Source organism: Mandrillus leucophaeus, unplaced genomic scaffold (genome assembly GCF_000951045.1).
Source record: "Mandrillus leucophaeus isolate KB7577 unplaced genomic scaffold, Mleu.le_1.0 Scaffold153, whole genome shotgun sequence".
In the NCBI taxonomy this organism is placed as follows: Eukaryota; Metazoa; Chordata; class Mammalia; order Primates; family Cercopithecidae; genus Mandrillus; species Mandrillus leucophaeus.
Window position 1 is genome coordinate 794193 of NW_012101510.1, and position 11049 is coordinate 805241.

Here is an 11049-nt window from a genome sequence, read left to right on the forward strand (position 1 = left end):
TCACGCCATTCTCCTGCCTCGGCCTCTCGAGTAGCTGGGACTACAGGCATCCGCCACCATGCTCGGCTAATTTTTTGTATTTTTAGAAAAGACAGGGTTTCGCCGTGTTAGCCAGGATGATATCGATCTCCTGACCTCATGATCCGCCTGCCTCGGCCTCCCAAAGTGCTGGGATTACAGGCATGAGCCACGGCACCGGCCTACTACAGTCTTTCAGTACAATGGCATGTTCACTGCAGTCCAGGAAGAAAGATACTGTTACAGTGGAGAGATGCATGTTCTGTTTCTTATATTTGCTATCTTTATGTGTACAGTGTATGTATGAAGTATAGCTATGCATCTTTCCAATATATGAAGATAAGCATGACTAAAGGGGAATTGTGAGTCCATCAGAAAATTCCAGGAAAAACTGGGAGCATACCAAGATCAGGAGTGACGGATCAACACAGGTGCTCACATACAAGACCAGACAGAAAAATGTCTAGCAGGCTGCAACATGGGGATGGCCAGGGGTGCCTACAAAAGGGTCAGGTGCACAGTTGTGACGCCTGGTTTCCTAGGAGATGAAGCCTCTGGCTGACCGTGCTAATTCTCGTGAGATAAGAAAATGGCAAATAGTAGTGACCTGAATTTAATGGCTATGAGACGCAGAAAAGAAATGAGGCAAGATAGGAACTGGAGGGGAGGAAGAGGTAGAGAGGAAGAGGCTGCAATTTGCGTTATTCATGAGTCAGGCTCTCCATCAGTGCCTCCCCGGAGCCTCGGCCAGGCTCCTGCATGCAGTGGCTACACGTGGTAGCACCTGGAAGTGCCCTTGTGTTTGTAACAACGTGAAGCCTGGGTAGAGTCAAGAGACATTTGATATGTCAGGCCAAAGTTTGAATTTGGAGTTTTGCTTATAGAAAAAAATGATTAAATACCTGGGCATCCCAAGTCAAATGACTTGATGAGTGACTTACAGTGGCCATGGGCTCTGAGGGCGTTGCAGTTGTTCTGTTAATGCAGACACCAGGCCACTGGCCAGCAGCATTGACCTTGGGGGACTCTGGCTCTTCATCCACAGGTCTGCACGGCAAAGGTCAAATCAGATTGAAAAGGTGGAGGACGTTCCCATGGGAGAAAAAGACAGAGAGGAAAACAGAGCTGATGTGGAGAAAATAAACAAAGCTGGAAGGGAAATTCTAAATTTAACATCCTATTTTCTCTACCAGCTTTGCATCTTTAGGAAATAATGTAGGCATTGCTCTCAATTTTTTAAAAAGCTGTTTCTTGAGATATGGTCAAAAATGGTATTTTTATATGTAGAACGACTTGATATTAGCTCTAATTAAGAAGCCTGTATGCTGCAAATTGTGAAAAAAAGGCAAATGTTAACTGATCATAAACATTTCGCTTATTATCAATGGTGAATGCAGTGGATTGCCTTGCTGGCAAATTCTCCAAACCCCACGTAGCACACAGAGGCTGGAAAGATGAAATCTCGGAGCTCTCCTGCAGCTGGGATTTTGGGTGTGATTTAAGTTCCACCAATCAGAAAGACTTGGGCAAGACCTGGAGTGGCACCTGAGTCAGAGGAAGAGAGGCAAGGCACAGGGTGTTCGCTATGTGTACAGAGACTGTAGCAGGGACAAGATGCTTCTGGTGCTGGTAACTGGTGGCAGCTTTCCAACTGGGTGGGCAGCTTTCTGAAGTTAAGGCTCCTCTCCTGGTGGAGGGAGCAGGTTCCCTGGTGGTTCAATTCTGCGTGGAGGCTTTGGGAGCTGCTCCTGGAAGCTCAGCCCTCCCAACAATTCTGCAAGACATTTAACACCTTTCTGCCTAAGCCAACAAGAGTGCAATCCATTACACACAACAGAATCCTGACTCAGACATTCTGTCTTCTAAGCCTAAGAATCGTAACACCACTCTAGAATAACACCACAATTCTGCATGAAGTGAAGCTCCTGCTCTCACCGAAATTCCCTGGTGTGTTCTTCGTGAAGTTTCTAAGTTTAAGCACAGATTCACAGAAAGTCTTTTATGATAGATCATCGACCCAATCCTCAATCCTCTCATGCATGGCTTCATCATCCAGGGGACTTTAGCATGTCATGTGATCTCCCTGTGAACGAGCCAAGACAAGGACTCCCAACCTTCTGATTGCTAAATCACTGCTCTCTTCGTTATATCATATTGCCACAGCTGTTTTGCAAGATGACTAATTTATGAGAATAGTTCAAACAGAATGTTTCTGGAAGTATATTTTAATAAGGTCAGTGGAAGTTTAAAATATTTATTTACTGATTGTTTTGAAGTTAATCTAGTTACTCATAAGCTTCTGTGGTTCAATTTACCGTGCACTTAATTCTCTAAGCTTTCCCCTGTTGCTCTATAAACATGAACAGAATACATTTCACAGGAACAGAACTTAAAACAGTTAACCCACACTGTCTTACACTCTTGACTTGACAGCCCCTTCTTCTGAGTGAAAAAAAAATCAGTAAACTGAAAACTTCATTGGAAGAAACCAGGAACTTAAGAAATTGTAAGGCGTTGGGTTTTTAAATGATTTTTTAAAGGTAGTTACTGAGAGGAACTGGTTTTCACATTTTCCCCTTTATGTTACACAGAATAAAATCAGGTGGCAAATACACAGAAAGAGAATGAAATCAGGTTAAGTCCGGGGAGAAAAAAATCTCCTCTGTCTGCGCCAGCCATTCTCAAGTTCATCAACAAACAAAATGGGCCACCTTCTTACCAGTCCATTTAAATGACTTCTTGCCCAAGGCCTCCAAGGACAATCATTTTAAATAATTCATGTTCATTTCCTTCTTTGATAATTTAGTAAGAACAAAACAGAGAAGCCTACATTCTACTAAGGTATTCCTTTATCTAAATTTCTCTGCAATAAAAAAATACTGAATGATAAATAGACAAATTTAGACTGTATAAGAAAGGCCACAAGAATCAATTTCCAGTACCCCTGTCTTCAGGCATCCTAAGATGTTATTTCAAATACCCAGTCTGCTTGGCTAGAACAATACAAGTCAGTATGAGAAAACCCTGCATCATTTAAGCAGATTAGAGAAATACCCACTAATACTCACCATGTTATATAACAGCAATTTGTGTGTGTGTGTGTGTATGTGTACGTCTATGTGTGTAGGAGGCATTCACAGAACAAAGCCTGAACTGAATAACCAAAGAAAATGGTTATTAAGAATGCTATTGGTGGCTGGGCATGGTGGCTCATGTCTGTAATCCCAGCACTTTGGGAGGCCCAGGGTGGATCACTTGAGGTTAGGAGTTCGAGACCAGCCTGACCAACAGAATGAAACCCCGTCTCTACTAAAAATACAAAAATTAGCCAGGTGTGGGTGGTGGTACACGTCTGTAATCCCAGCAACCTAGGAGGCTGAGGCAGGAGGATCACCTGAACCCGGAAGGCAGAGGTTGCAGTGAGTGGAGATTACTTCCACTCCAGCCTAGGCGACTGAGCAAGAATCTGTCTCAAAAGAAAGAAAAAAAAAAAAGAATACTATTGTTGTCTAGGCCTGGTGGCTCACACCTATAATTCCAGCACTTTGGGAGGCAGAGGTGGATCACCCAGGCTACAGTGTAGTGGCACCATCTCGGCTCACTGCAGCCTCAATCTCCCAGGCTCAAGCGATTCTTCCACTTCAGTCTCCAGAGTAGCTGGGACTACAGATGCACACCACCACACTTGGCTAACTTTCTTTTTTAAGAAATGAGTTTTCACCATGTTGCCCAGGATGTTCTCGAATTCCTGGACTCAAGTGATCTGTCTGCCTCAGCTTCCCAAAGTGCTGGGATTACATGCAAGAGCCAGTGAGGTTGGCTCTTTCTTTAGTTACGTTACTGATGAAATAGCTGCTTTGTGTTTAGGGGCCATATTAACACAACAAAATGAAGCATATGTTCTACTTGTCCCCAGTGTATAAAACTATGTTAATAATCGAAAATTTCACCAAAACAAATATGCATATATAATATGGTTTGGTTCTGTGTCCCCACCCAAATCTCATGTTGAATTATAATTCCCAATGTTGGAGGTGGGGCCCGGTGGGAGGTGATTGGCTCATGGGGGCAGTTTCTAATGGTTTAGCACATCCTCCTAGTGTTGTCCTGCCATAAGAGTTCTCAAGGGATCTGGTTGTTTGAAAGTATGTATTACCTCCTGCTTCATTCATTCTCTCTCTCCTGCCAGCCACGTGAATATGTACCTGCACCCCCTTCACCTTCCACCATGATTGTAAGTTTCCTGATGTCTCCCTAGCCATGTTTCCTGCGTGACCTGTGGAATGTGAGTCAATTAAACTTTTTTTTTTTTTGAGCTGGAGTCTTGGCTCTGTCACCCAGGCTGGAGTGCAGTGGCATGATATCGGCTCACTGCAAGCTCTGCCTCCCGGGTTCACGCCATTTTTCCTGCCTCAGCTGAGGCAGCTGGGACTATAGATGCCCACCACCACGCCTGGCTAATATTTTCTGTATTTTTTAATAGAGATGGGGTTTCACCATGTTAATCAGGATGATCTCGATCTCCTGACCTCGTGATCTGCCCGCCTCAGCCTCCCAAAGTGCTGGGATTACAGGTGTGAGCCACCGTGCCTGGCAATACCCAGTCTCAGGTAGTTCAATCTTTTTTTTTTTTTTTTTTTTGACTAAGTCTTGCTCTGTCTCCCAGGCTGGAGTGCAGTGGGGCAATCTCAGCTCACTGCAACCTCCACCTCCCAGGTTCCAGCGATTCTCCTGCCTCAGCTTCCCAAGTAGCTGGGGTTACAGGTGCGCACCACCACGCCTGACTAATTTTTGTATGTTTAGTAGAGACGTGGTTTTGTCATATTGGCCAGACTGGTCTTGAATTCCTGACATCAAGTGACACTCCTGCCTTGACCTCCCAAAGTGCTGGGATTATAGGCATGAACCACTGTGCCCTGCCTCAAAGTAGTTATTTATAGCAAAGTGAGAACACACTAATATAAGTCCACTGTGTATGACAGGCATAGTACCATGTGTCTTAAAAGTGTTATCTACTTTAATTTTCCATAAAATTTTCACATATTGTCCCCCTTATTTTAGAGGAAAATTTGATGACAGTCCCATGGTTCACGAATGGTGAATCCGGGATGCAAATCCAGCTCTAGCCATGCCTTTCTCAAATTTTCTGTTGTGCACAAGTGTTCTGCGAGAGGTACACAAGGTTCTAAAAATAATGCTGTTGGTATTTCTTAAAACATAAGAATATTTAATAAAAAATATCCCCAATATTGCTTTCAACAGTCCTATTTTTGTACAATAATCTTGTCTTACAAGGCGGCAACCCATACCTACGAATAACAGTTGGAGGCCAGACTTTCTGATGGTGTGTCACACACAGCAGGTGACATGCACATACCCTATAAGCAGGCAGCCTCCCCACAGAGCACAGCAAGGCGCATGGCCCTCCTCACTGAATGGTGGTCTGCCTTCTACATCTTACCTTGTCATTTAAGACCATATATATATATATATGTCTATAATTGTTTCCTTTTAAAACTCTTATTTAACCTTTCTAATTTGTTGCTTTCCTTGTTATGTTAGAGAACAGAGTCTTCAAACACCTGTGATTGTCTAAAGCTTTTACTTCCTCAAGACACCACTTTACGTTGTTTATTCTGATCCAGGCACAGGTGAGCTCCTGTACATGATTTTTATTTATTTATTTATTTTTTAATGTTTAGTAGAAACAGGGTTTTGCCATGTTGGCCAGGCTGGTCTTGAACTCATCACATTAAGTGATTCATCCACCTTGGCCTCCCAAAATGCTGGGATTACAGGCGTGAGCCACTATGCCTGGCCCATGATGATTTTTTAAAGTATTCAAAGGTAACTCCGTTTGGGAAGCATTGCATGGCACCACTGCTACTTTCACAACAATATTTGTGAAGAGGGCGGGTTGTGCCAACCACATGCTCATGCCTGCTGGGATCTTTCCTCAACACCTGGATGACGCCCAGCCCCAGTCCTTTCAATTGATCTCCCATGAGTCCCCTCTACCCACCTAGTTTTTGGACTATACACCCAGCAACCTGAAGTTTTTTTTTCTTTTATGTCCTGCCTCTGTGCCTTTGCTCATTCTATGCCCTTGCCTGGAGTGTAATTTTCTCTAAAAACTTCTTATTGTTTTACACAAAACAAATCTAGGAAAAGTTTGTCCCTCTACTGTGAGACAGAAATTATGAAGTACTCTGTCTCTCAGATGTCAAACAGTATCTTCTGAATTTCACTTTCAAATTTCAATATAAGCATATTCAACAATAAAATCAAACAGGATAAGATGGCAATATGAACATAAGCATCTTAATCTACAAATCTGAACAAAAAGAATCAAAGAAACAGTAAAAATCTTGTAGTCAGGTATCATCTACAAGCTTAGATTTTGAAGAATTTCTGCTAATAGAGAGTATGTGTGTAGGCGGGAAATCAAATACCAAGAGCTTTCCCCCAAATCCCTTCCAAAGAAAATGGAGATAAGGGAAACCCTCCACTAATGTCCCCCACCCTAGAGCGCCAGGGCTGGCAAGGAGCACAAGAAGCCCAGAGAGATGCAGGGCGTTCTGGCAAAGGATCAGGAAAAAGAGGAATTTACATCTGAGGAGGCCAAGGTTGGTTTACCCCAGACACAAAGGACAGTAGTGACAAGGGACAGGGCAGAAAAAGCCATAGTGTGCATCTAAAATGGACGAGGGGCATGCACATGTAGACCCAGAGAGTTGGCTCTGCATCCCAGGCTCACCAAGCAGAGAAGAAACTGGGCAGAGGTGAATTTCCCCGTTAGGCACTCACCCTTCTCTACTCTACCTGAGCTTCTGTACCTTTCAATATGTAATATATATGCACCTTCAAGAGCCTTCCATCATGTTTCAGTCATAAGAAGATCCTAAGCTCTGTCAGGCAAAGGCAGTGGAACTGGGCAGGATCCAGACACTGACGTGGGCCAAACGTCAGGCCCTGCCACACCTGGATCTGCTTCAGCAAGAGAAGGTGACAAACAAAATAATGCCCTGCTTGATGCAAACATTTCTTGTTTAAATTTTTATTTATGTATTTATTTATTTATTTTGAGATACAGTCTAACTCTGTCGCCCAGGTTGGAGTGCAGTGGTGCAATCTCAGCTCACTGCAACCTCCACTTCCCAGGTTCAAGAGATTCTCCAGCCTCAGCCTCCTGAGTAGCTGGGATTACAGGTGCGTGCCACCATGCTCGGGTAATTTTTGTATTTTTTTTTAGTAGAGATTGGGTTTCACCATTTTGGCCAGGATAATCTTGAACTCCTGACCTCAGGTGATTCACCCACCTTGGCCTCCCAGAGTGCTGGGATTACAGGCATGAGACACCACGCCCAGCCGATGCAAATATTTCATAATACAAAGTAAAGGGGAAACTGCACTCAAGAGAGGACCAATGTTTGTAAATTCATGACCAGAAACAACTTGATACTGATAATATCTACCTTAAAGTTCAACAAAATAAGAAGACATAAATTAAAGATGACAATTTAAAATGAAAAGTTAGTTAAAAATAATATAGGCAATCTAATAACTCATTAATATTTTAAAGCAGAACTAACCGAAAAGAAAAAAAAATGGGGGCATATTTAGGGCAGTTCTCTCTGAATGCAGATGAAGTGAATCATGTAAAGGTGGAATTTCAATTCAGTGGACAAAGGATGGTTCTGACAACAGTGCTGGCATGACCGGCATCCAGCTGGGAGAGAAAGACCCACAGCTCACATCAGATTACATAAAGAAAGGTGGATCAAACCCCTGTGAGTGCGTGTGTGTGTGTGTGGGCGCGCGCGTGCGCACACAAAACAGACGGAGAAACTTAATCGCTTATTTGTAACAAACAAGATTAGAGAGGAAAAACCTTCAAACAAACAGAAAGAAACAATAAAAGAAAACACTAACAGTTAACATTACATAAAAATATAAACTTTTCTATGCTACAGATGTTAAAGCCAAAGGCCCATAGTACACTGGGGTCAAAAACACACCTTTGGCCAGGCACGGTGATTCACAATTGTAATTCCAGTAATTTGGGAGACTAAGGTGGGAGGATCACTCGAGCCCAGGAGTTGAAGACCAGCCTGGGCAATAAAGTGACACCCCATCTGTACAAAAATTCGAAATAATTATGAAGGCATGGCGGTGTTCGCCTGTAGTCCCCGCTATTTGGGAAGCTGAGTGGGAGGATCATTTGAGCCTGGGAGGTCAAGGCTGCAGGGAGCTGTGATCGTGCCACCGCACTCCAGCCTGGGTGACAAAGCAAGAACCTGTGTCAAAACAACAACAACAAAAAAACCCCAAAACAAAAAACAAAACAAGAAAACCCCGACATCCCTAAAAAAATACCAACTTATAAACTGATGAGAAAGAAACAATCAGCTCAGTGAAAAAACAGGCAAAAGTGCTAAGTCTAGAAGAGAAAGTGCAATTGGTTAGTAAACATAAAAATATGCTCAGAGAAATACAAATTAAAATCTAATAAGATAGTATTTTTCACTTATCCTATTGGCAAAAATAAGATCAACACTCTCTGTGGCTGCTCAGACTATGTAGAGATGGGCACGTTCATCAAGAGTGAAATGTCACAGCAGTCAGGTGAGTAACCTGGAGACATCTATTAAAATAAAAATGTGCATAGTCTCTAGAGCAGCAGTCATAGTTTTAGAAATTCATCCTATAAAAATAAAATCACAACTATATAGGACTATATGAATAAGGACTGGTATTATAGCATCATTCGTAATGAAGAAAACCATAACCTTGCTGGCATTAGTAAGACAATATTTGAATATTCCAGGGCACATCCTTCCTGTGGAAGCCATGCAGCCCTTAAAATGAGTTCTCTTTGTATATATTGACCTGGAAGGATGCCCATGTTACATGAAATAAAAAGTGAAGGTGCAGCGTACTGTGTAGAATATAGTCCTGTTTATATTTAAAAATATATAAACAAAGCCTATACATTTTATGATTAACACAAAATATACACACTGTTACCACTGATTACCTTGCAGGGTAAGTACTGAAGGAGAAAGATTAGTATTTTTTTTTTTGACACATCTCCATTTTGCTACCAGCATACCTAAATATTACTTCATAAGTGCAGTACATGAATTCACCAATCTATTCATTTTTAAATTACAATAAGACACATCTTGGCCGGGCGCAGTGGCTCAAGCCTGTAATCCCAGCACTTTGGGAGGCCGAGACGGGTGGATCACGAGGTCAGGAGATCGAGACCATCCTGGCTAACACGGTGAAACCCCATCTCTACTAAAAAATACAAAAAACTAGCCAGGCGAGGTGGCGGGCGACTGTAGTCCCAGCTACTCGGGAGGCTGAGGCAGGAGAATGGCGTAAACCCGGGAGGCGGAGCTTGCAGTGAGCTGAGATCCAGCCACTGCACTCCAACCTGGGCGACAGAGCAAGACTTTGTCTTAAAAAAAAAAAAAAAAAAGACACATCTAGACTAAAAAGTCCATACTATATTTTCTGAGATTCTACAGTTTTGCTTAAAACTTAATTTATGCAAAACTAGTATTTTTGCTCCACGTCCTCTTGTTTAATAATAAAATCATTCATATCCCATGTCAACCTTCTATCTACAACTTATATTTACAGTCCAGCTTGTTTCTCCCTCAAATTCTATTATTTGAGGAGGCTTTGAAGTTCTGAAACTATATTCATGAAAAAATGTAGAACAAAATGACATAAAAGCCCTGCAGAAACATAGCTGGTGATTAAAACTCAAGTAGCAGAAGGGCTTCTGTATAATAACATTATTTAGCATTTTATAAATGCTTACAGATAAAAATACTCAGCAGTACCAGGAGTAAAGACAAGACAAAATGTGGGGTGCAAATACGGTGGTGCCTTTTAAGTTGAGGTTGCAGTTTTCTTACTGTTTATATTTAAAAACATCCAGCAAATGAGTTTTAAATCATCCCAATAACTCTGAATACGAGGTAAAGAGCTCCCAGAATATGCGGTCCTACTTGCAAGTATTTATTTTTACACAGAAGATATCAATGTCTCTTCTTTCTCACAGCAAGCCAATTATTCTAGTGATTCTGGGCTGTCTGGTTTGACAGCCCAAAACATCTTCCTGAGTTTAAAAAACGTATCTTGTTCCTAATTTTCCTTTTATTAGACAGTAACTCTTGCCTTGTCTCATCCTTTGGATAAGATAGATATTAGTTATCCTTTGAATAGGTAATAGCTCCATGCTGAGAACTGCAGGAGGTTTCTGCCTGATGGAGGCTGCTGAATTGGGTTTGGATCTTCACAAACACATGTATTTCTGGAAGTTTAAAATCACATTTCCGGAAGTTTAAAATCCACGTAAAATTGTGGATCGCTCTGAGTTGAACACAGTTTCCAGGGTGAGTTTCATCCATGAGGCTTTTGGTGTAGCTGTCATTCAACCGTTTTCCACTAGATTTCTATTGCCACTGTCACCGTGCTTACCTACCTAGCTTAACATCCTTTATGATCAAATGCCAAGACGAGCTCGGTCTGGAGACCCTGATCCAGCGGCGCTAGAGGAATTAAAGACACACACACAGAAATACAGAGGTGTGGAGTCGGAAATCAGGGGTCTCACAGCCTTCAGAGCTGAGAGCCTCAAACAGAGACAGACTCACATATTTATTGACAGCAAGCCAGTGATAAGCATTGTTTCTATAGATTATAGATTAACTAAAAGTATTCCTTACGGGAAACAAAGGGATGCACCCAAATAAAGGGATGCGCTCTGGCTAGTTATCTGCAGCAGGAGTGTGCTCTCCTTAAGGCACAGATCGCTCATGCTATTGTCCGTGGTTTAAGAACGCCTTTATTCTCTTTGAAGCAACTGTGAATGGAAGTTCATTCATGATTTGGCTCTCTGTTTGTCTGTTACTGGTGTGTAAGAATGCTTGTGATTTTTGCACATTAATTTTGTATCCTGAGACTTTGCTGAAGTTTCTTATCAGCTTAAGGAGATTTTGGGCTGAGACAATG

The 11049-nt window shown here is 42.2% G+C and overlaps 1 protein-coding gene across 1 annotated transcript in view; it reads right to left on the reverse strand.

Annotated features, from left to right (window-relative positions):
• LOC105536024 (cytospin-B) overlaps positions 1–11049 on the reverse strand; it is a 65019-nt gene that overhangs the window by 41702 nt on the left and 12268 nt on the right. The window contains 2 exon segments of the mRNA XM_011975293.1: positions 921–959; positions 962–1065. Coding sequence (XP_011830683.1) covers positions 921–959; positions 962–1065 — 143 coding nt within the window.